This window comes from Zootoca vivipara, chromosome 14 (genome assembly GCF_965207765.1).
Source record: "Zootoca vivipara chromosome 14, rZooViv2.hap1.1, whole genome shotgun sequence".
Classification (NCBI taxonomy): domain Eukaryota; kingdom Metazoa; phylum Chordata; class Lepidosauria; order Squamata; family Lacertidae; genus Zootoca; species Zootoca vivipara.
The window spans coordinates 29,346,020-29,371,189 of record NC_142597.1 but is presented as its reverse complement, the minus strand read 5'-3'; the positions used below and the strand labels follow the sequence as shown (position 1 = coordinate 29,371,189).

Sequence of the window (25,170 nt, the reverse complement as noted above, 5' to 3'; positions counted from 1 at the left end):
GGGTTTTTGTTCCTTTGGCTTTTGAGTTGCCTTTGGCAAGAAAAAGTGACCCAAAAATTTAATAAACAACAGCAACAACAATAAAATAATTAAACCTCTTAAGTGGTTTAAGAAGAAACATTTGGGACAGATCAAGACAGAACATCTTCACCTGGTGCATAGTTAAACTATGGAACTCACTCCCACTGGAGGTTGTGATGGTTGCCAATTTGGTTTTAAAATAGGGTTAGACGAATTCATGGAGGGCTGTCTTTGGCTACCAGTCATGATGGAGGCTGTGCTCTGCTTCCGCAGCTGGAGGCAGCTATTTTTGTCCTTGGTATCCATCTGTCTCGAGAGACAATGGTGCGCAGAGGCAGCAATGCTTCTAAATACCAGTTGCTGGAAGCTGCAGAAGAGAGGGGGCACTTGGGCTCGGCTCCTGCTTGTGGATTTCCCATTGGGGCACCTGGTTGGCTCTTGCAAGAACAGGATCCTGATCCGACATGGCTTTTACTTACCTTACTGAATGAATGTTGAACACAGACTGGATATAATCAAACATCTATGTAAGTTCCGTGCAAGCAAGTGGGGATGACTGCTCCATAAGCAGGTTGTCTATGTGCCTTTTGGCACTCTGTACGTGTTTCTCTTCCCACCCCGATGTGACCTGTGGTCTTCAGGGAAAGACAAGGCCAAGCAGACAACCATGACCAGGCCAGGGGATAGCTTTGTGATTTATTTATTTTTTTAAAATTTCAAATGGTTTAAAATACAATATGAAATAAGGCTACAGTATATAAAAGACTCTCCAGAAGAATGATGTGCCAGCATCAGCAATTAAAACAAAACCAACTCCACTCCCTATTAAGTCTTCAGTGTGGGAGGGAGTTGCATTTTGGAATTCTTTTTTAAAAAACACCCACACACACATACAGACATCGCTACATCTCTAAGCTACCTCAGATGAGTTTGGTATTCTTTTTCCTAAAAAGCACCTGCTTTTTTTTCTCCTTTTTTTTAATTAAAAAAAATCTTGCTTTTTAAGGTTTTATTTCCCCCCCCTTTCAGTTCTATAAAATATAAATTATATGAAAATACAAGTTGGAAAATAGTTGAACAGCATAATATAACAATCTTTTTCTTCTTCTAAAATTATCAGCTTAAACAAACAAACAAAACAAAAACCAGGTATAAAAACAAAGACCAAAAAATAATAATTGTACAAACAACATACATTTTCTTCTTCTCAAATAATAACTTGTTTCACTGAGGCAGTTAATTCCTGGAGATATTTCTGTCATAAACATATATGTATACATCAGTTATCATCTATTCAAACTTCTTTGGAATGGAGTGCACAGTTCACTGGCGCTACGGAGACCCCGTCAGAAACAGAACAGAGGGAGGAAGGAAGCAAGGGAGGAAGGAAGGAAGGAGGTGAATCTCCAGGCACATGATTGCAGGAAGAGGCACATTGGCGCATCAACACAGCGCCACAGAGAGATGCTTCCACACTCAACACTTTTTAGGCGTAGGTCTTTTGAACAACGTACACTGAAATAGGCCACGTGAGAATGAGACAGCAATGTCTACCAACATGCAGACACACACAGCAGGAAGCCACAATGAACGGCGGTTCCTGGTCCGACGATCCAAACCTTGTCATGTGTGGATTGGTCCACAGATATATTCTCTAAAGACAGTGAGGTTCAAAAGGCACCCAAAATGTAGAGAGGTGTCCTCGGCGCTTCCCCCCCCTTAAAAAATGTTTAGGGGTACAGTACTCTCATTTTCCTACTGATATTTAAATACTGCCCCTCAAAGAGGCCAAACTTAGATTTACAAAATGTTTAGGGGTATGCATAGCCCTGCATCTCCCCCCCCCCAGAAAAAAGCACTGGGTGTCCTTATATTTCAGATATTAATTAAAAGCTATCCTTGGCAAAGGTGTCTTCCAAGTTCCCTATGCATATCTGTTAGAGCAAGTTGTTTAAATATCAGATCAGAATTTTCAACGGTAAGTAGGAAGCAGGCTGCAATATAATACTATACTGTCTAAAGAGACAATCCTGTGGGCCCTGAGAGGGTGCCCTGGGGGCTAGAGGCTACTGAGGAGGTCCACCCATGGAGACCTCTTCACTGTGGCCACAGGAACCTCTGCGGTCATCGTTCCCCATCAGTGCTCTGTTGTCAGGAAGGAGGAAAAACGGGCATGTTGGGGTGGATCTAGAGAGAGGCCTTGCACCTACAGGACCCAAAGTTCTCTTGTTCCCCGAACAAGGGAGGACAATATCCCAGCCCTGGATTTGCCATATTCGTTTCCCTCCAGCTGCTGCATCAGATTCCATCCAGGCCAGTGGCAGGATTCTGGACTGGGCAATTCTCCCACTCTTTATTAATCTGCCTCTCCAGTGAAGGAATTGCTTTTGCAAAGAAAACCCAACAACTTATGCCATTGGGCTGTAAAATGGCTATTTGTTGTTTTTCTGAACTGAATTTCCTGGGATTACTGAATTAATCACTTGCAAGGCACAGTTGAACACTGCAAGGATGAGCCACTCCCACCCCCTTTCCAACCTTCGAATGTGGCTGCAAAGAGCTCAGAAGGCTCTACTTGGTTTCAGTTCAACCACAGTGAAGGGCTTAGTCTGATACCTAAACTGTGGTTTGTAGAAACAATCCAGCTTCTTAAAATATGGTTTGTAATTGGCTTGTTTCAACAAACCACAGTTAATCTTAAACCACAGTTTGTCAAGTCTGGACAACATGGTGAGCTGTGCTTAATCGAAAACAGAAACAGAAGTTTCCAAAGTTCACCCAACAGATGGGACAACTCAGTGCTCAAAAGCTCTCGGACAAGCACGCCAAAGGTTCTGGTGTAGCTTCACATGGGTAGTGTAACTTCCAGCTGACACCTGAGTGAACCAGGTGAATTGGTCATTTTGGGACTATGCTTTTCAGACCAGTGGAACTGTCCCTGTTGGATGTTTAACTAGAAACAGGAGCAGGCTTCAGTAGTTCTGGGACACAGAAACATCACCTGCAATACTGGTTGTTTCCTATAGCTTCATGTCCTCTTCTCTCTCCCTGTTGGCTGGTGTGTGGCCACAGGTGTTTTCCCCTCTTTGCCTACATCTAAAGCAGTGTTTCCCAAACTTGGGTTTCCATCTGTTTTCTGACTACAATTCCCATCACCCCTGACCGCTGGTCCCGCTTGTTAGGGATGATGGGAGTAGTAATTCCAACAACAGCTGGAGACCCAAGTTTGGGAAACTCTGATCTAAAGCTTGGGTGGGGAACCTCTGGCCCTCCAGATGTTGCCAAACTCTGGCTCCCATTCAGCACCAGCAAACAGGCAGTGCCCAGAGTTGATGGGAACTGTAGTTGAGCCACATCTGGACAGCCAAAGGCTCCCTAATGCCTGGCTGAAAAGCACTAAATGCTAGAAAGGGAGTCACCCTTTTTTTAGCTTTACAGATACAGCCTTTCCCCACCTCCACTACCCCCTCTTTCCTTTCATCTTAGGCTCTTCTTCCTCTCTACTGGAATCAAATCTAGCTGAACTGGAGATTCAGTCATCATTACACCCATTCCAGGAATATCCACCATTGATATCCTTGACTCAGAAACTATGTCCTATGTTGTCCCGAGAAATGCTGAGCTTTAACTCCCACCAATCAAAGCCCAGATCTCCAATCAGCCATGGCTAAATACATGGAAGCTCTTCCTTCTTCCCAGCCAAATGGTCAGAGGCATGAAGTATCAAGTGTTCTTCCTCCAATAAACTCCATCCCAGCCAGTGCACATGAAAGACTGGAATGCTAAGGAGAGGGATGTAATGTTTGGGGCAACTGTGGGGAACCATTGCCTGCTGAACTACAATTCCTATCACCCCTGGCCATTGGGCCATGTTTTCTGGGGATGAGAGGAGCTGTAGTTCAGCAGCGCCTGGAGAACCAAAGGTTCCCCATCTCTACTTCAGTGGTTCTATCCAATGTTCTACTCAGAGCAGTTAGGTATGTTTTTGTTGTTGATGTGCTTTCTACTCTTTATCAATTCAGGATATCTCATAGGAAGCGATTCATAAATTACATTTTAATACATAAAACAAAAATGACTAACTTAGGTTCATTACTTCCGATGGGTCTGTGCTCTGAGTAGAACCTAGTTGGACACAACCTTGAATTTGGTTTTTCAATTAATTACAGTTATACTCCTTCCTTCTGTCTGCCTTTTTGTGTGTGCAGGGAACTGTTTTGGACTGACTTCCATCTTGCCAGCTGCAGCCTGCAACTTGAAATAGACACAGATTTACCACCTCCTCTGACATTTGTAAGAAAGGGACCTCAGCAACAACGGTGTTTGCTCTTTTTTCTTATAGCCCAACCTGAGACGTTATCATCTCAAGACTTGATCTGCTTCAAATTCCGCTGGCCTGTCATTGACCCAGGAGTCCCCCCTCTTTTAACTCTGCATGATTGAAATGATTCAGCAGGAAGCAAAAAATAAAATACATTCAACTATTTGCCACTTTAAGGTCACAGATTTAAGTTATCCAGTTTTGTTCTAAAGGGAACTCTGGCCAATTCACACAATACATTTCCGCAGTGATGTGGATCTAGGACCCATTAAGGGCTGATGTAAAAATTATTGAGTGTGAATTTGACAAACACGTAGTTACAATCAGGTCTGCCATGCAGTTATACTCAGGGAGGTGGGCTCGGTGTGGCTCCTTTGCCAAGGATACATTCAGGCCTGTAAACCAAGGCGTCGTCACTGTAAATCACAGTTGGGGAGGGATGGTGGAGAGGGTGCAGACACGCACAATGCCTCAATTGCATCAGGATCCCATCAGCTAAATCATGAACATTAAAAAGTAGCAAGGAAGGCAAATAAATCAGTAGATTTCGCTTCACCACCTCAACTGCCTTCTTCTGTAATAAAAAAAAGGAACTTAAAAAGCCACTTTTAGGAAGGAAGTGTTCCCATTTGCTTCTTTGGGACTGCCTGAGTTTGGAGCTCAAGGCTTTGCACACACAGCAGAGCATCAGGACTGGAGGAGAAACAAAATGGCATCCATTCCACTTCCAGGAGCCCACACCCCCCCCCTACCTAGGCCATAGTTTGGCTTAGAGATTACTTGAAAACTGCAAATAGGTGCGGGTGTCTATGAATTAGGTCATGGCTGTTGGCCCTGACTTGATGCTTAGGGAGTTGACTTTGTGGAAAGGTTCTACACACCAGGAGTGGGTCCGGCAGGCAGATCCCTCCACGATACTCCTACATGCATGCTGGTAACCTGAGAACGGTTAGGGGACCCTCGCGGTAAGAGCTATTCTGTTTACAAAGTGCCCCATTCTACTGTAAGCACAACCTGAGATTTTGAGGAACTGGGGCCTGTAAGCTGAAGAACCAACAACCCATGAGATATGAAGGGCTGGGTCTTCCCACCAATTAGGGGATTGGAAACAATCCTAAAGTTCAACGCTGGAAGAAAAACCTTTCTTCAATATATCTTGAAAAGGCATAGGGCAGGCACCCCCAAACTTCGGCCCTCCAGATGTTTTGTACTACAATTCCCATCATCTCTGACCACTGGTCCTGTTAGCTAGGGATCATGGGAGTTGTAGGCCAAAACATCTGGAGGGCCGCAGTTTGGGGATGCCTGGCATAGGGAAAGTGGAGGGAAGTCCAGATAAAATTATTGATCGGAAGAGCCCCTCCCAAAGACACAAAACTGATTCACCAATTGTAATGGAAGAGCAAAACAGAGTAAGGTGTGGGAGACCCATTGTGTGAAAGCAAAACAGTCATTCACCCAAAAATATCTCCCCACCTACCACTCCTAGGGTATATCTTGATTTTTCTACTGAACAGTTAAACGCTTCTGTTTCTGGAGGGGTTTACATAGCCTCTGTATTTCCCCACCACCACCCAAAAAATGCTGATAGAATTCGCAGCTGGCATAACAAAACCAAAACCCAAAAAACCAACGACAACACAATGTTGCAATACCGAGACCATCTTAGAGCTTAAGACTATTTTAGAGAAAAATACTGGCACAAAATTTTAATAAAATAACATTCTTTTTACAAATTAAAAAAAAAGAAGGTATTGGTCCCTCTTACGAAGCAAACTTGTTCTTTGAAATGCAAAATTATTTAGGACCACCAATGCGATTTCCCTGCAGAAGAGGATGCTCTGCCCCCACCCACCCCAAAAGGCCACTCCTCACTCTTAAAATCAAAATGGAACCTTACGAGCTTATGGATTGTCAGTTTATGGCACCTCAGGGGGAGGGCGAGGAGTTCTTTATTTATCATGCGATTGTAACAGGGCGGTTAACTTTTAGGCTCTTTCCCCCACTGACTTTTAAAATATCAGCCCCCAATAAAACTCTCCAAGGACATTCAAATCTTTTTTTCTCCTCCCAGCCAAAATATGTCACAGTTTCATCCAAAAGCATGTGTCCCCCTCCCCCACCTTTACAACCAGTGGAAATTCTTGTTTCTTTCTTTCTCTCTCTCTCTCAAAAGGAAAACCATGACAGTAAAAAAAATAAAAAATGACAGAAGTTCAATTGAACGCCTAGATGGATGCCCTGAATTCATCTACAAGGACTTCTGCTCTTGCCTGCTCGGTCCCTTCACTCATCTGCATCTGGCTTCACATCCAACATGGCATGCAGCTCTTCGGGCGTGTATCCCAGCAAGCTTTGCAGGTCGCACACAAAACGGTAGACATAGCGCTTCCCGGCCGTCTTGTGGATGATGTTTTTGTCATAGTAGTAACGCAGCCCGCGACTCAACTTCTCGTAGTTCATTTTGGGTTTGTTTTTCCTCTTGCCCCACCTCCTTGCAACCTGGGAACGGCAAGCACACCAGAAACATCACTGAAAGTCCTTGGCGAGCTCAGAAGGGAAGGGAAATAAATTGCGCAAAATACTCTCGAGCAGCTTTAACGGCCATGGAGAATCCTGGGAACTGTAGTTTGCTAAGGGTGCTGACCTTGCAGAGCTACAGTTCCTAGCATCCTTCACGGAGTAGAGTTCCCAGGATACTCCATGATTCTTAGACCTTTAGCAGTGGTGTAAATATCTGGTGTGGATGCAGAAGGGACGGAAAGGCGATGAAGAGAGACCGGAGGTGGACTTTTTAAATACGTAAATTTGGGTATTAGATTGCCATTTGCTCCAATTGAGCTTTAAAGAGCAGGTTTTTAAGGGGCAACAACACTCCCCCCCTTACTCAAGCATGGATAAGAACAGAAGAGAGGTAAGTGTGGATAAGCCCTTAGTTTAATTAATTCAACACAAAATATAAATTTGATTCAGTGAAACCAGCTTTTCAAAGTTTCATAGTCATTTCCATCTCCAAAATCCATCTGCTGTCCCCTTATCTCTTAGTGCCCCCCGGGATTTGGGCCACCCCCCAGGAGCAGTACCACTCACTTTTGAGAACCACTGCTCTAGGTCCTTATCTATTTATTCCTTCCCTTATTGCACGAGTGTCTGATTCAGGCCCATACGTACCTCATCTGGATCAGAGAGCTTGAACTCCCAGCCGTCGCCTGTCCAGCTGATGAAGGACTGGCAGGACTTGTCTGTGAGGAGCTCCAGCAGGAACTGCCACAGTTGGATCGGTCCACTACCTAAGACAGCAAAGGGAAAGGACCCCAACAGCATTAAGAATGGGATCCATACACAACAGCCCGGATCGGATGATTGGAATGAAGTCAGGAAAAGCTGCAGTGGCAAATTGACAGTTGAAAAAAAAAGATATATACACAAATAAAACTGTACCCGATGGATGAAAGGATATATGATCGCTAACATGATTGAGAATCACACAGCCAGGGACGGGGAACTTTAAAGCATTAAGATCGGAATGTGGAAAATGTGAGAACAACAAGAAGAAGGCAGAAATGATAATATTGGAGATATACTTCAGAGGTCCAGAGTATGGGCAGCCTGAAAAAGTAATAATTAGGATTGTAATTTGGTGTTTTTAATTGGATTATGATTTTATGGATTTGTTACTTGGATGTTCTTATTGGAAAACTAATACAAATAATTTCCAAAAACGAAGAAGAACAGGATCCACAGCAAGGTGCCTTGTCCACTAGGACCAACCAAGTTTCCAACCCTTCATGGCTGAGTGGTCTTCTACCTGCCAGGCTAGTGACCCAAAGGACTCTGCTTGCCACTTTTGAAAGACCCTCACCATGGGGAGACTTGGCTGGCTCAATGTGGCCTACAGATCAAAGGTCCTCCACCCACCCTGGGTTTAAGCCACCTCTGGATATTGTGGCTATTAATAAACACGGGTATTATGCAATATTGGAGGGTTCAGCTAGATGTTACAAAAGGCACACCCAGCTGGTGCCATTTTGGTTCTCCTTGCATGGCAAGGCACCAAAAGTGGGCTAAAAGTAAGCTGGAAGGACTTGCATTTGGGGTCAACCAGAAGTGAGGAGGGAGTCCCTGACCTACATGAAGAAATAACTCCCCTGCTGGATTGCATCAGGGTGTGTGTGTGCTGTGGCCCCTTTCCCCCACCTGGGCATCTGGACAGAAGCATCTCCTCCAGATCCCTTTAGCGGGATACTCCATTCTCAGAGGGGCAGGCAGAGGCCATAACCTCCCCTCTGTCCAAGACTATACCTATTCAAAGCCTAAACCGCCAAAGTTGTGATGAGTAACATGAGGATGGCGAAAACCAGAATGCTGGAATTAGGGGAAATTCCAACTTGGGGCCAAATACGGCAGCCGACTATGCTACTGCAAGGTCCAGCAGAGCTACATGTGACAGCGATATGGGGAGGGAGGGAGAAGCAGCTCCGGTGCAAGCTATGGGCCTTCATTATACACCAGAGGGGTGGGCTGGACCCGCCTCTCAAGAGCAGCCCGCCCACATGCCCGCTCAAGATTCGTCAAATCAACGAGTGGTTAGGATCAGCTTCCCTAGCAGCAGGATTGATCCAAGGACCCCCTTTGCTGCCCGGGAAACAGTCCAAGGGGCTTCCCCCTGTCAGATCGCAGAGGGCAACGCAATGGCGTCCACCGAGAAGGTTGAGCTGTCTTTTGAGCCATCTCTAATCCAAACAGTGCAAGCTATGATGCCCCTGGGCTGTGGGGTCTCCAGTCCATGATGTGGGTGAGCTTGTGGCTGGGTGGGCAGCAGCAGGGAGGTGCCACATGGCACATCTCTTGCAAAAAGCCTTTGCCTGGCCCCAAGGGCATCAGTAGAGGAGGAGGCAAACCTGGCAGGTTCAGTGTTGCTGCTGAACGCAAAAATCTGCAGGGTGACTCCTGGGCAAAGATTCAGCCCTGGTTCCCCAGTTGCCTAAGCAAGGTGACATTATTAGTATTATTTTTTGCATCTGGGTCAAGGAGGCACCATTTCCCTGATGCACGGGCCTCCTCCCCTCCCACCTGCCGAAAAAAGGGTTCTTGGCCGAGACCTGACCTCCAGCACGCTCCTGCCCCCGTGTCTTGCCAGCCGCCTCCCCTGACCTTGACTTTTTGTTCCCTGGCAGTGTTTACCAAGATGTGATAAAGAGGAGGCAGGTATGGAAATTATTTGGCCTCCATCCAAGGCGTGTTGATGCAGGAGCAAGCTGCAAAAACTCTCCGGGCAAGAATGCTTGGAGCCAGTGAGTCAGCGCCGTGGCTATTCAGGTGAGAGGAGGCAGACCCCAGAAATAGGCCACCAGGAGTGGCTGGCTCTTCTCGCTTCTCTTTCACAGGGATTGTGCTTTATATATCCCCCACCTCCGGGCACTCAGCGTCAGCTGCACCCCCAGTTTCCAGTCTCCAGCCACACACAAACACACCGAGGGGCTGACAGTCTGTCATCTCCTGTCTACTTTGGTTGACTGGGTTGGACAACTATATTGAATCATGGGTGGGGAACCTCAGGTTCAGGGAGGAGTTGAATGCGGCCCTCTATGTCTGGACCTCAGAACTCTCTCTAGGCCACACCCCTCACCCACAAGGGTCCCCCCCCAGCTGAAATGTGTCCTTCAGCACCCATCATGCCTCTTATGAGTCCAGGATGCAGGGGAGAGGGGAGCATGTGTCAAAATTAGACTACTTTCTGAAGGCAGAGCATTGGCTGCTCTGCTTACTTTCTGCATGTGGCCCTTGGAAAGTTACCCAGAGGGGAATGTGGTTCCCAAGTGGAAAACAGCTTCCCTTTCATCTCTTTGACTCAGCAGCAGTCAAGAGCAGACGGGCAACTTCTCCTGAGGTCTGCTGTGGTTTCTGGGTTTTCAGGGATTCCCCTCCAGCATCATGGACTTGTAGAGTTGGAAGGAATCTTGAGGGACATCCAGTCCAACCCCCTGCAATGCAGGAACCTCAGCTAAAGCATCGATGACAGATCCAAGCTCTGCTTAAAAAACTCCAATGAAGGAGAGCCCACCTTCCAAGGGGGTCTGCTCGACTGTTGAACAGCTCTTACTGCCAGAAAGTTCTTCCTGATGTTCAATATCCAGGCACCTCAAACACTTTACCTTCTTCCTTTTTTCCTACCTCTTAAGTGACACCATAGCTCAGGGGCAGAACATCAGCTGGGAGTGCAGAAAGTTCAAGGTTCAGTCCCTGGAATCTCTTGGTAAGGGCTGGGAGAGATTCCTTGCTTGAAGCCCTGGAGAGCCATTGCTGCCAGTCAGTGAAAGCACTGCTGAGCCAGACGGACCTTGGGTCCGATTCAGTATAAGGAAACAGCTTCCTAAACTTAATGTGACCTTCCTCTGCAATGGCCCTTCAACACCCGTTTCAGCCTGCCAAGTTCTTTGTGGCCATGTGGACCACATATAAACCAGCCTGGCAAACCAGCCAGGAAAACCTTCCAAGTTCCCATGAGCTGGGTTTCCAAGATGCTGAGAAATTCACAGCTAGCTTGGATATGCAACTCCAAAAAAACAACGGCCTTGGTTTTTTTCCACAGTCCTGGGGAACATGTTGGCCTCCTGAAGATGTTCGCTTCCTCTCCATGCCATGGATCTATTCCTAATAAGAACATCAGAAGAGCCTGCTGGATCAGGCCAGGCACCCTGTTCTCACAGTGGATGATCGGATGGCCTTGGGAAGCCCACAAGCAGGACCCGAGTGCAAGAGCACTCACCCCTCTTGTGGGTGAATGATGAATCAATGACCTTCCATTCATAATTTTAAAAGCTATTTTGCAAAGCAAACAATGAAACAAGGAAGGGCAGGAATCAGCCCTGCTCAACAACACCAGCAACCACAGTAACAGCAGATGCTTCTTATTTACCACCAACAAATCCACAGCGAAGGTACAAAGTTGGTGCGAAATGTTGAGGCAAGTGCAAAACAAAACTAAAAACAAAAGCCCTCACTGGCTGCCCCCGAATTTCCATCACTTCCTAGGACAAAAGCAAGAAGCCCCAAGCCTAGGAGTGGAATGTGGCCCTTGAGGCCTCGCCAACTGGCCCTCGAAACTCATTGCAGGCCCTGATTCTCTCCTGTTTTCACCTGGGTGGAAATATGTCCTTGAACTCTGATCAGGCCTCTTTATTGGCTTGACTGAATGGAGGGCGGGGAGGGCTGTGTATGTAGGAACTAGCCTATTCTAAGATGGTAAAATTTGCACCTGTTGTTTCTTGGCACTGCCTACCACTGCACTGTGGCGCTCAGAAGGCTGCCCAGAAGGAAAAGCGTTCAGTCCTGCGTCTCAAGCGACAGGGCATTTCCATTCCTAACAAGTCAAGGTTTGGCGAGAGCTACCTGCTCTGTGTTTGCCCCTCTCTTGTGCCAAGCGAAGCTAGAGCAGGAGCCAAGATTTCAGGGATAAGGACCACACCTGCCTCCTGCTCTTCCTGCAAGCTAACAGTAAACACAAGGAGGATCAGCAAACACAACACCAGGAAAAGGAGAAAGGAAAAGACAGCAACCATCACTGTGTGCCTCTGACCACCTTCATACTCAGCCCTGGGCTTGAAGAAGAAGTCTTTCCTGGCGTAGAGATCTCAGTTCACTTGCACTTTGTTATAATACACTGCTTACATACCCTTTGAGTGTCCCTATTTTCTAGGGATGGTGCCAGAATTACGAAAACTATCTAGGCTTCTGATTTGATCCTGGAATGCCCCTATTTCCCCCGCCAGTACCACTGCCATTGAGCTTGGAGAGGAGGATGAGCTGTCGCTTGTCTTGAGTAGCAGCAGCAGTGGCAGCTGCAAAGCAGCATCTTGTTGCCTCTCCATGATCACCACTGCTGGCCTCCTCCCCTGGGCAGCTTGCAGTGGCTGCTGGACAGCAGGCAAGGAGGTGGAGGAGAGGCTGCCACCACTGAGGCCCTGTTGGTTTGGAGAGGCAGGCAGAGGTCAGGGCTGCTCTGGGCAGGAAGAAAGGGAGAGTGGAGCTCAAAAAGTCTTGTTTTTTTTTTAAAGCAATGCAGGAATCATAGCTCAATAGTTCCTGACAGATAGCCACCTAACCTCTGCTTAAACACCTCCAATGAAGGAGAGTCCACCACCTTCTGGTTCAGACTTCAATTTCTACAGGAACTCAAAGATCCTTGGGCTCTCCTCCATGCCATTGAGAGATACAGAGTATGCGCACTACAAACGGGAGGAACCCTCCGACACGGATGCTGTGGGAGCAGACGACAAGCTGCCTTTTGTGACGTGATCCTCAAAGACTTTGGAAGGAAGCCGGAGGCTGGCAAGCTCAACCCATTGCAGGATCTGCCAAGCCCAGTCAGTTGCACAGGCAAGACCTGCCCCCCCACCCGCCACAAAAGGCATCACCCCCTTCCCCACCCACCAGAAAGAGGGAGAAAGTTCCGGCCTGCCCCTTGACAGCGGCCTGCTGACCTCTGTCCTGGCGAGGGAGCGCCACGTGCTAAGAATAGAGGCAGCCAGAGGGGGCTCACATGCTAAATGCAACTGACAAAGGAGGGCCTTGTCTCGCCCCCGGAGGAGTGAAGGGAGCCCTTGAGTAGCAACCGTCGAGAGACAGTCACACGCTAGGAATTCTCTGGCATCACCGGGGAAATATGACTCGATAAAATGGATTATGAAATGGGGACTACAGTGGGAACCCTGTTTGAGGAGAAAGTCCCTCTGGGCGTGGGTGTGTGGCAAATGTACATCTACAGCCACCACTTCCAGATGCTCCCAATTGCCACAGTTTACTATGCACAGACTCCGTTTAGCGCTGTTCCCCACCCCCACCCCACCCCGCCAAGACACTGGCTCTATTTTTGCCTTCTGGGAATGCCTTGTTGAAGTTGTGTTGGGAGTTGGTAACTATGTCATTCCAGAGTGACCCATTCCCGCGTCTCCTAGAAGTGACATTTTGTAGCGACGGGGTGGGGCACCTCGACTCCAGCATGCACAGGTGAGAGGGAAGACACCTGAATGCCAAAGGGACACCTGCTGCAGCTCCTGCTGAATACTTTAGACGCCTCTTGGGGGGCAGTTAATCTTTTCTATTAGCATCTCTAATAGTTAAACAAAGGGCTGTATTCGATGCCAATTCTACTCAGTGCAGACCCAATGAAATTAATAGGCATGGCCAACCTAAGTCCGTTAATTTCAATAGGTCTACTCTGAGTAGAGGTTAGTCGGCTATGAAGCAGTATCTTCAATGGATGCTGCAGAATCAATTTATGCAATGCCTAGCAGGCAGAGTAAAGCCTTTGGGTGTGTGTCATGAGGCAGGATGGGGAGGGGGGCAGGGGCTTTGGGTATGAAAATAAGGGTGTTACGCTTGTGCCCCTATTTTCTTTGCCTGACATTCCACAGGTACATCACATGGGTCTGAGGCTCCCCTTGGTTCTACTAACTATTAGCTAGTCTGGTCAGAAGAACCATGTTCCATCATGTAACCAATACTGGGGTTTAAGGAAAGGCAATGGGCTGGCTCTAGATTCTGCCAACCTCAACCAAGACCTACCAGACTCCCGCAATCAATATCTCTAACCTGTCACATTCTGTCCTGGAAGACAACATTCAAAACAACCGCATTCAAAAGATTATCACCCTATAATTGCAAGACACATTGGGATGCAACCATCTCAACCGAACCATACAGTTAGTGTTGAACTCCAGTGAATATCAACCATATCTAAAATGTAGCTTTTCTATACATCTGGGGTTTAGGGGAAGTTTACTTGCTTGCGGTTTTTATCTGGCCTCAACATGCTTTTTGTCATTCTCCCAGTGACGCTTTGTAAAGCAGCTGTAAAAATGAGAGCTGCCCACATTTTATTGGGCTCTGATTTCAATGGGACAAAATACTAGGAAATAGAGTATAGGGCTTGCAAAGGTTGTGAAGCTATGAGGCAGAAAATAAGTAAGCAAACTAGCCGCCTGCCTGTCTAAACATATCTACTTATTTGTTGCACATCAGCGGCTTGAAAGAAGAGGAACAGGATCCACCTTTATAACTGAGAAGCAACCATGTTAGTAACAAGTAAATATTCACTTATCTGTTCTCTCCCATTCCTGCTTTTGGGTATGACTTCCCCTGCCCTTTCTGAAAGCTCTGTTCAGGTATTCTTTGGGGGGCAAAGTAATGTGTTTTGGGGGGTGCTATTTGAAGGTCTCATCTGCCCAGGGACTTTGCATGACAGCACCCACAGGATGTGGCAGAGCATGCCATGGCTATGATCTGCAGCCCCACTCACCTACCCCCGACCAACAATCAAGGCTGAGGTGTGTAATGCATAATGTTTCATTATGTTTTGTATGTGTTGGAAGCCACCCAGAGTGGCTGTGGCAACCCAGTCAGATGGGCGGGGTGCAAATATAACAACAACAACAACAACAAGAGCAAGGTCGTCACACACACACAGCTCTGCAAGACAGAGCTGTTCTGCCTGGCCTTTGGGTTGGATTCAGTCTGACCCCTGTGTTTTCCTCCCTCATGGTTTGGATTTATGGACTACTTAATATGAGGCTGCATTTTAAATTTTAATATTGTATTTTAATCTGTTTTTTAATTAATTGTTTTCTTTTCTTTTATGTCTTATTGTAATTTTATTGGTGTTAGCCGCCCTGAGCCTGGTTTTGACTGGGGAGGGCGGGGTATAAATAAAAATTTAGTATTATAACAACAACAACAACAACAACAACAACAACAACAACAACAACAACAATGGGAGGTTTTGCCCATTTTGGAAAGAGCTTCATTTCCCCTCAGGACACATTTGCATGGCAGATTTCTAGGCCTCCGTTTTAGCACACCTAGCCAGGAGGAGTCCCTCAACTCTTAGATTTTCATCTGCTTTGAAATGGAGAAGCCTGGTGTGGGAACTACATGGCCAGTCCTAGCCTATCCCCTCTCTGTTCTGAGGACCGGTGCAACTCAAGCCCCAAAGGCCCCCGTGTGCATGGGCCTCAGCAGAGACAGCTCTTGGCTGCATCTGCAACAGTTCAGGATTTGGGCAAGATCAGAGCCAAGGTGATGAAACTTTTTCTTTCAAAGATGAAAAGCATCCACCTTAAAGTTTAAAGGGAGAGCAAGAGGGTCCCATGTAGATGGGTTTTCTTTTCTTCCCTTTTCTTGAGATTCTGTTGATTTTTGAGGAGGAGGATCTCACCTATATGTTATTGCGGCAGCTGTTACCAAGCTTACGGGAGCCGTGCTTACACCAGAAGCATTTTTATGTTTAATGTTTTATTATTATTATTATATGTTGGATTCTTATATGCTGATCGCCGAAGAATTGATGCTTTTGAATTATGGTGCTGGAGGAGACTCTTGAGAGTCCCATGGACTGCAAGAAGATCAAACCTATCCATTCTGAAGGAAATCAGCCCTGAGTGCTCCCTGGAAGGACAGATCGTGAAGCTGAGGCTCCAATACTTTGTCCACCTCATGAGAAGAGAAGAATCCTTGGAAAAGACCCTGATGTTGGGAAAGATGGAGGGCACAAGGAGAAGGGGACGACAGAGGACGAGATGGTTGGACAGTGTTCTCGAAGCTACGAACATGAGTTTGGCCAAACTGCGGGAGGCAGTGCAAGACAGGAGTGCCTGGCGTGCTCTGGTCCATGGGGTCACGAAGAGTCGGACACGACTAAACGACTAAACAACAACAACAACAACATATGTTGGAAGCCACCCAGAGTGGCTGGGGCAACCGAGTCAGATGGGTGGGGTATAAATAATAAAATTATTATTGTTATAATTATTAGTATTTTTTATCATCAGACAAACAGACCCGTGCGGGAATTGTGCAGTCAGCAGGACTATTCTTGTTGCAATTTCCATCACCTAAGGGACAAGACTGTAAAATGACAGCCTGTAAAACAAAATTGCAACACTGGCCAACCATGAATGCAAAGAGCTAATTTTGTTCTCATTTGCAAACTTCAGGCAGGTGGAAGCCGAGTTACTGAAGCAGGGCGAGGACTCGCCTTCTGGGTTTCTCTGTCGGCTCAAAGGCAACCTCATGCTAGGAACTGCGAGCCTTATGACACACCTCGTTCTTTGCAGTATGTGAGCAATGACAATTCTGTCTTTAAGGCCAAAGGAATTGGTGGTGCTCACAACCTCCTGGGAAATTAAATGCAGCTTGAGTTGACCAAGGTGATGGCGAGTTTGGATCTTGCCATGTCTCTGTTCCTAAATCTGGGCACCATGCTGGGGGAACAAAACCAGTAGGGCCTTTTGGTGGTGGCCCCGCATCTGTGAGGATCCTCCAAAGGAGAGCTTTTAAACCAGGCACCCATCAAAGAAAGGCACCCTATGCAGTCCTCCTCCATCCCATGAGCAGAAGCAGACTTCCGGCTTTGAAGGTGCGTTCGCACGACCGCTTACTCTGCATCCAGTCCTCTCCCACTGTTAGGTTTTGTTAGGTTCACACTGCGTTAGCTATAATCCATAGCGATCCTGTACTTCCTTGAGAAATACTGCTGTTGGAGGTGTTGTTGTCTCAAACCCGCTTCAGTCCAAGTAGAAAACTGGATGAGTGAGTGGTAATGTGTGCATGTGCAGAGGATGGTTTCGCGAATAGAAGTTTGGGTGGTTATGGAAAGGGGCAAACCCCAAAGGCCATGGGTGTTGGGTGAAGACATCTCCACCCCCCTTCTGACCTGAACAACCCCATGCAAACATGACTTGAAATGCAGTGTGTGTGTGTGTGACCTTGCTGCATTTTAAGCTGCTAATGTGAGCGCCCCCTTCCTTTAACACTGGCAACTGGGCAGCCCCCACTGTTGCATGTGCAGGCAGCAGGCCAGCTTAGGGGGCCATAAGCATAGCTGCCAAGTCTCCCGTATTCTCCGGGAAATCCCCGTTTTTCCAGCTGTTCTTAGCTGAAAAAACGGATTTTTTTGTTTTTTCCTTGTTTATTCTGGCGCGGCGGCCATTTTGGAACTGGCCGGAGCATGCTCAGAAGCGACTTTTGATGCTGCTCTGCCCAGTTCCAAAATGGCTGCAGTGCGACTTGTGGCGCGACGGCCATTTTGGAACTGGGCAAAGCAGCATCAAAAGTCACTTCTGAGCATGCTCCGCCCAGTTCCAAAATGGCGGCAGCGCTACTTCCGGTCTGCTACTTCCGGCCCGGTCCCTTATTTCTCGGACAGCAACTTGGCAGGTATGGCCACAAGGCAGCTGCCTGGCACATACAGCTCCCTGTCCCTGCTGCGTCATTCTGTCTAATGGCAGAGCCTGTAAAATGGGCACGTCCCCTTTCTACCAACAACCTTGGCCTCTTTCGATGGAGTCAGGCCACCCTGAATTAAGCAGCTCCACCTGAAGGATGGCATTCTCTTTCGCCTCTGTTTTCCCAAGCCAACCAGCACAGTCACCAGAGGGTGTGTGTGTGTGTGTGTGTGTCTCTTTCCAGTCACCCGATCTAACAAGACCATCCGAGCGAGTGCGGCAAACTAGTGACGAGCTTTTCTGTGAATTATCTCATTTCAGAAGGAAGCCAAGGGCAGGATCGTTGTGAACTTGTGAAATGAGGCAACTTGTGAAATAAGGTCAAGATGTGGAGGGCAGATAAGGGAGCTCAAGGAGGCTGACTGTTTGCCACCAGCGAACAGGAGACATCAAACGCCAAGTGGGCCAGGCTTCCGCTGAGCCTCATCACCTCTGCAGCTCGGAGGCAGATATCATCAGAGGGGCTGGGGCCTCTGGTGATAAAAAGGAAAGTTCCTCTCTGCCAGCCAAGCAAGCAGCCAAGCAGGGGCAGCACAGCCAGGGCCCCATTTCTTAGCTTATCGCAGAGATAAATAAATGCTGCGTGCTTTTCATCCATGTTCACTCAGAGGATTCGCACATACTGACTTCGCTTTTCCCTGCCATGTTTCATGTCTTCAGAGTGATTCACACACAGAACCTTCATAGAATCACAGAAGAGTTGGAAGGGACCACAAGGGCCATCAAGTCCAACCCCCTGCAATGCAGGAATCTTTTGCCTAAGGTGGGGCTTGAACCCGCAACCCTGAGATGAAGAATCTCATGCTCTTGGTCGTTTTCACAACAGTCCTGTAAGACAAGGCAATGTTGCAACCATCTCCCCACCTTACAGGGAGGGGACATGAAGGAACTCTGGCCAAGACTACAGTGCCTTGTTTATACTCAGTTGGTGGGTTCATGGGGGAGGTGAACACAGCTCCCAGCTCCCATTCTTAACTACTACACTTACGCCAGCTTCCAGCTTTGGTGCCAGCAGCTCCTGGCAATTCATACCCAGCAAGTTTATTTCGATCAGGCCCAGAATCTGAATAAGGCCCTGCTCTCCACAGGCCATACTGCTCCCTGGCCTGACCCTGCACCCTCTGTGACTGTTTCTGCCTGGCTGGGATGCCTTTGGCTTGGCTTAATGGGGGACAGAGAGGGGTGTGTGGAGAAACTAGCCCACTGTGCAAAGGTGAGTCTCACATTCACTTGGCCCCCAAATGTTTTCCTGCCCCTGCAATATAACAGAATGTAATTGTTTTGACGCTCACACCACGTGGGGGGTGGACTTATCTCCCAAAGTCTCCAGCAGCTTTGCAACGATTCAAGATTTCCTCTCCCATGGCTCAGATCACCGTACTCCCATTGCTGAAGGGAGCCGGTCTCCAGAACCCCACTCCCAGCCCAGTTTTCTTATCAGCACCCATTCCTGAAAACAGAAAGCACTCATCACAGCTTGAATCTGGAGCATCCAACCACTTCCTTCTGTGCACAGCTCCTAAAAATGATCTCCCAACCCCACAAACACACACCGATTCCCAGCCCCAGTAGAGGCACTGCACTTGGGGAGGAAGGATCTCGCATGAGAGCCTGTCAAAAGCGCAAATCTTTCCTCTTGTCCCACCTGACTCACGGAGTCAAGGGTTGCTACTGAGGCATCTGGTACGCAGATGCCTGCCCACGGACTGTCTCGCCAGAGTGGTGCATGCTCTAGTTATCTCTCGCTTGGACTACTGCAATGCGCTCTATGTGGGGCTACCTTTGAAGGTGACCCAGAAACTACAACTAATCCAGAATGCGGCAGCTAGACTGGTGACTGGGAGCGGCCGCCAAGACCACATAACACCGGTCCTGAAAGACCTACATTGGCTCCCAGTACGTTTCCGAGCACAATTCAAAGTGTGGGTGCTGACCTTTAAAGCCCTAAACGGCCTCGGTCCAGTATACCTGAAGGAGCGTCTCCACCCCCATCATTCTGCCCGGACACTGAGGTCCAGTGCCAAGGGCCTTCTGGCGGTTCCCTCGCTACGAGAAGCCAAGTTACAGGGAACCAGGCAGAGGGCCTTCTCGGTAGTGGCACCCACCCTGTGGAATGCCCTCCCACCAAAGGTCAAAGAGAACAAAAATTACCAGACCTTTAGAAGGCATCTTAAGGCAGCCCTGTTTAGGGAAGCTTTTAATGTTTGATGGATTTCTGTATTTTAATATTTTGTTGGAAGCCGCCCAGAGTGGCTGGGAGAACCTGGCCAGATGGGCGGGTTATAAATAATTAGTTGTTGTTGTTGTTGTTGTTGTTGTTGTTGTTGTTGTTGTTGTTGTTCTAGCAAAGAAGGACAACTCTGAAAACCTGAAATTTGCTCTCCTCTGATTTAGTGCGCAAACATATATCTGTGTGAGAGATTCGGGCCACAATGCCCCATCAGTCAAGAGACAGACAAGCGGCCTCTCATCCCATCTGCAGGCCGATTTTAGCCACTTTATAGGTGCTTGTAAACGGTTAGATTTTCTTTCAAGCTGAAAGGGGGCTTCCACATGGCCGATTCAAAGCCACATATCTGTTCGTATCTGGATCTGAAGTATCACTTTCGCATCGGGAGTCAGAGGCGGCAAGTTAAGCTAGTGATCTGTTTCAGACTTCAGTAATCTCAAGCTGGTTCCCCAGGGTTGAGTCACAGGGTTTCGATTCATTTTCATTTGTTACTCAGTTATGTGTAAACGTCCATAAATACACGTCCCTGCATGCCACATCTCCCACCCTCCTTCTAGCATAGCCTACTCACGGACTCAAGAGCACAAGCCAGGAAGGCTCCAGTTCATGGCTGGCTCACTTGTGACCTCCAGATGTGGCTGGACTCCAACTCCCAGCAGCCCTTGCAGCCAGCATGCCCAATGGCCAGGGGGTTGCGGGAACTGTAGTCCTGCAGTGCCTGGAGAGCCCTGACAGGGTCCCCATCCCTGCCTTATCTTGGAATCAGACCACTGGCCCACCCACATAGCTCAGCACTGCCTACACTGACTGGCAGCAGCTCTCCTGGGTTTCAGATACCTGCCCATTCCAGCCCTGCCTGAAGATGCTGTGGACTGCACCTTCTGCATACAAGGCAGCCCCTGAACTGCAGCTTCCCGAGTTCAAATCTCGCTTGCGCCACTAGGCAACTAAGGCAACCTGCTCTCTCCAAGCCTTCACCCTCATTTCACTTGGAATAAGGGGGGGGGGACAACAGCAGTCTGCCTTGTAGGATTGATTGTCAGGAATACCAGGGATTTTTTGGAGCAGGAACTCAGGGGAACTCAGTTCCCTTAGAGGAGCCAAAAATCCACCTATATCTCTAATCCTGTTGCGGCCATTTCTAATTCAGATCATTGTCTGCTTGAGTTTATTAATCCCATTTAGCCACTGAATAGGGTTTAGGGGTTGGCACTGTGACTGGGCCCGCGATAGACAGACAGACAGACAGACAGACAGACAGACAGACAGACAGACAGACAAACTTCACCGTGAGTTCCCGCACCTTTCCCCCCCAGAAAAAATGTACTGAGGAGTATAGATATGATGTAGGCAAAGCACTTTGTACATACTGTACAGACATGCTAAGCATAACTAAGGGCACTAAGCAGAGATCAACATTTGTAGTTTGAGAAACGACCTGCATTCTGTCTGCCCAGCTACCCCCAGGGCCTCACCTGTGTAGCCAGCCAAGGCGGCCGCAGGAATGACGGGCTTGTCCTTGTTCATGTCCGCCCGGTCTCGAACATAGTCCTTGAAGGTGCCTTTGGGCTTGTGGCTGGGCAGGGCCGCTGGGTAGTCCTCAGAGTCGAAGCTGTCATAGGAAGGGACACGCTGGAGACTCTGGAAGGAAGATTGGCTGCTCCACGATTGGGTCAGGCGGTCGCAGCTGTCGTAGCTCTCGATGCTCTCAAAGGAATCCTGGCCCCCGAGTTTCCCTGCGAGGTAAGAAGGAAACGAGGTTGGCAGAGAGGCAGTGGGGCCTAGTGGTCAGAGTGCTGGACTAGGGCCTCGGGGAGGACAGGGTTCAGGTCCCCACTTGGCCATGAAGCTCTCACTTGGATGACCCTAGGCTGGATGCAGCCTCTCAGCCTAGCCTACCTTGCAGGGTTGTTGTGTTTCCATTGCAACAACGGGCATTATGTTTAATTGCTTATATAATTGCTTATATAATTTATATCCCGCATCTTCAGAACAGATTTTATGTTCTCCAACGGGATGTTTTGTGACTACAGAGCAGTAAAAAGTAGATCCGTTCAAAATAAAAAACGCAGCAGGCAAATATGACAAATTTTTAAAAAAAGAAATAAAAACAGCACGTCAGTTTAAACGCACTGGGAAACAACTAAACCTAACTTCTCAGAACCTGACACCCACTCACCATCTCCAGTGGCTTTTAAACTCTGTCTTCACGATTTGCTGGTCAGGTTTACTCTAGCATGTTTTCAAATTTCAAGTATATGCCCAAAGCCTTTCGTTTCACCAGAATGTGGACAGGAAGCACAAAGCACCTCTACCTTTTCTTCCTGCTAACGACTGTTCTGTGTTTCCCAAGGAAGCATAATACAGTAATTATTTAGTCTTGTCTTCCAAAGATCAGACGCCAAACCTGCCAGCTGTGGCCTCCCTGTGCAGATTCATGACTTTTCATACCAGTCAAAGACGTGAGCCCCTATTTAACCAGACGCATACCGCATTCAAAAGGGTTTTGTTTTTTGTTTGTTTGTTTTTTTTAAAAGGGAGAGACGCAGAGAATTCTCCAGAATTCCTCAGCTTGACTGTTGCTCAATCATTTCTTCTCTACTGACAACCTCGGAGCAAAAGAGGATCGCTTAAGTTCATTAATTTCCCAAGCCGGACTGAAAGCAGCTGCTGGGATTGTGTAAGATCTCTTAAGAGCAAATTCTGCTGGCAGAGATGCTAGCAGTGAAGACCCAGCTACTAAATCTCAAGGACAGAGGCGAGGAGGCTGAACAGCTGGCAAGTCTGCCCACATATTTGCTGTGTCCTATTTCAACATCTCTCTCTAATTCAGGTGTGGTAGGGATCACCTGCTCAAGGTAGCTTGAAGGCCAGGTTTTAGGTGTCTTTCTAGACAATGAGAGTCCCATGGACTGCAAGAAGATCAAACCTATCCATTCTGAAGGAAATCAGCCCCGAGTGCTCACTGGAAGGACAGATCGTGAAGCTGAGGCTCCAATACTTTGGCCACCTCATGAGAAGAGAAGAATCCTTGGAAAAGACCCTGATGTTGGGAAAGATTGAGGGCACAAGGAGAAGGGGACGACAGAGGGCGAGATGGTTGGACAGTGTTCTCAAAGCTACCAACATGAGTTTGACCAAACTGTGGGAGGCAGTGGAAGACAGGAGTGCCTGGCGTGCTCTGGTCCATGGGGTCATGAAGAGTCGGACACGACTAAACGACTAAACAACAACAACAACTAGACAATGTAACATTGGGAAGCTTAAGGGGCCTATAACTCAACCAGAGAGCCCAGGTTTTGCATTCTCTACATGCTTGTGGGCTACAACTCCCATCAGCCCCAGCAAACAAGGCCATTGGTTTAATTTCTAAAAAAGAAAGATGCCAGCCTTTGGTGGAAGGCCCTTTCCCTTGGGAAAAATCTCATTCCTTCTTATATGTGGGGTAGGGTTGCCGACTTGCGATTTTTTAAAGTGTTCCATTACCTCGGCTGGTGCGCCCCATGCACATATTATCTGGCGTTACGACCTCCTGCTTGATTGTGAAGTAGTCGGTAGGCAGGGACTCCATCTGTACGGGGTCCCGAAGGATGACGGAGGAGGGGTACTCGTTCTCGTACTTGAGAGACAGGAGCTCCTCGGAGCTGATGGGATGGAGGGTCTGGTAGGACTCTGTGATGAAGCTGGGCTCAGAGAATTCCGAGGGAGGAACACACTGAGCGTGCTCAATGCCATAACCTGCGAGCGGAAAGGCCACAAACTGAATAACTGAATATTATCACCCAGGGCATTATTATTATTATTATTATTATTATTATTATTAAGCTGGAACTCTCCGGAACTCTGTTCCGGCACCTTCTAAGAGAACAAGGGAGGCATTTATGGGGAGTTCCGGCACCTCTTTTTCTAGAAAAATAGCACTGTTGTTGTTGTTGTTGTTGTTGTTGTTGTTGTTAACTGAATTTATATACCGCCCTATACTCGGAGGTCTCAGGGCGGTTCAACAACCATTGCAGTTCTTGCTATTATCCATAATGATAATAGTAATAATACCATCACCATTAAGTTAATTAAGAGAAAGAAGCCATAGGAGTCACATTTCTTCAATTATTATTATTATTATTATTATTATTATTATTATTATTATTATTATTATTATACCCCGCCCATCTGACTGGGTTTCCCCAGCCGCTTTGGGTGGCCACCAACAGATATAAAAACATTCAAACATTTAAAACTTCCCTATACAGGGCTGCCTCCAGATGTCTTCTAAAAGCCAAATAGATGTTTAGTTCCTTGACATCTGATGGGAGGGCGCCACTACCAAGAAGGCACTCTCTGCCTGGTTCTCTGTAACCTCACTTTTCACAATGAGGGAACTGCCAATAAGGCCCTCAGTGCTTTTGCTCCTCGTATACTGCTTAAACGTTGAAATGATTCCTGGTGCTAAAATCTTCTTCTTGTACTCAACAGGGGGAAAAACAAGTTAGACTTACTAATGAAGTAGTCTGATGTATAGCGGGATTCTGGGTAGGCTGTGTTTACTCCGTTTGCTGGATATGGCTTTATCTCTTCTGCACCGAGGGTGGGAGGAATGAAAGGGAAGAAGCCCAGTAAGTAGCAGTAGTAACAGTAGCTTTCATTCATTCATTCATTCATTCATTCATAAAAAATATTTGTATTGTATTAAAGGGTTTTCTCATGACGGTGGAGGGCGCATGTGCCATGTCCCAGTGGTGTGGTGGCACTCACCTTTCTTCTGATAGGAAATGCTCTGCACGGGGGGCAGGAACGAAAATAGAGGGTCAATGAGAGTCAGTTGGGGGGGGATGAGAAGTGTCCCTATTTTCATCTGAGGAATGTTGGCGGGTATGCTCCTAGGTAAACATGCACAGGCTGGCACCACCAGTTTCTCGCACCCAAACCCAACATGACATTCCATGGACTTGTAGCAAAATCTTTTATATTATCTAGGTAGCTCCACACATCAAACACGGAAAGTCTCAAGGTTTTTACTCAGAACTGCGCAACCACGTTCTCCTTCCATCATAACGAGTCTGACAATGTCCATCATCTGAGATGTTCTTGATCTGTTTGGTGGACTGGGTCATGCCAGGATAAATGACCCCCCCACACACACACTCAGAAGTGAGGGGAGGGCCCTCTAACCCCACCAGCAATTACAAAACCTTGCAGTCAAGAGGTGACTCACCTACCGCAGGCCATATAACTGGAATAAAAACAGCAGTATGCTGGCTGGGATTGCTTCATCTATTTGGGCACATTCCACTTTTATTTTGTCTCCCCCTTCCAAA

The 25,170-nt window shown here is 47.5% G+C and overlaps 1 protein-coding gene across 3 annotated transcripts in view; it reads right to left on the bottom strand.

The window, feature by feature from the left end:
• Nucleotides 1-705: 705 nt before the first annotated feature.
• Nucleotides 706-25,170, bottom strand: part of ETS1 (ETS proto-oncogene 1, transcription factor) — a 112,738-nt gene continuing 88,273 nt past the window's right edge. For all 3 annotated transcript variants that reach the window (XM_035138940.3, XM_060268403.2, XM_035138942.3), the window contains 5 exons: nucleotides 24,352-24,429; nucleotides 23,342-23,593; nucleotides 21,331-21,591; nucleotides 7,514-7,632; nucleotides 706-6,844 (listed from right to left, as the gene is read on the bottom strand). In XM_035138940.3, the coding sequence (XP_034994831.1) occupies nucleotides 6,629-6,844; nucleotides 7,514-7,632; nucleotides 21,331-21,591; nucleotides 23,342-23,593; nucleotides 24,352-24,429 (926 nt within the window). In that variant the 3' untranslated portion in view covers nucleotides 706-6,628. The remainder of the gene's footprint in view (nucleotides 6,845-7,513; nucleotides 7,633-21,330; nucleotides 21,592-23,341; nucleotides 23,594-24,351; nucleotides 24,430-25,170) is intronic.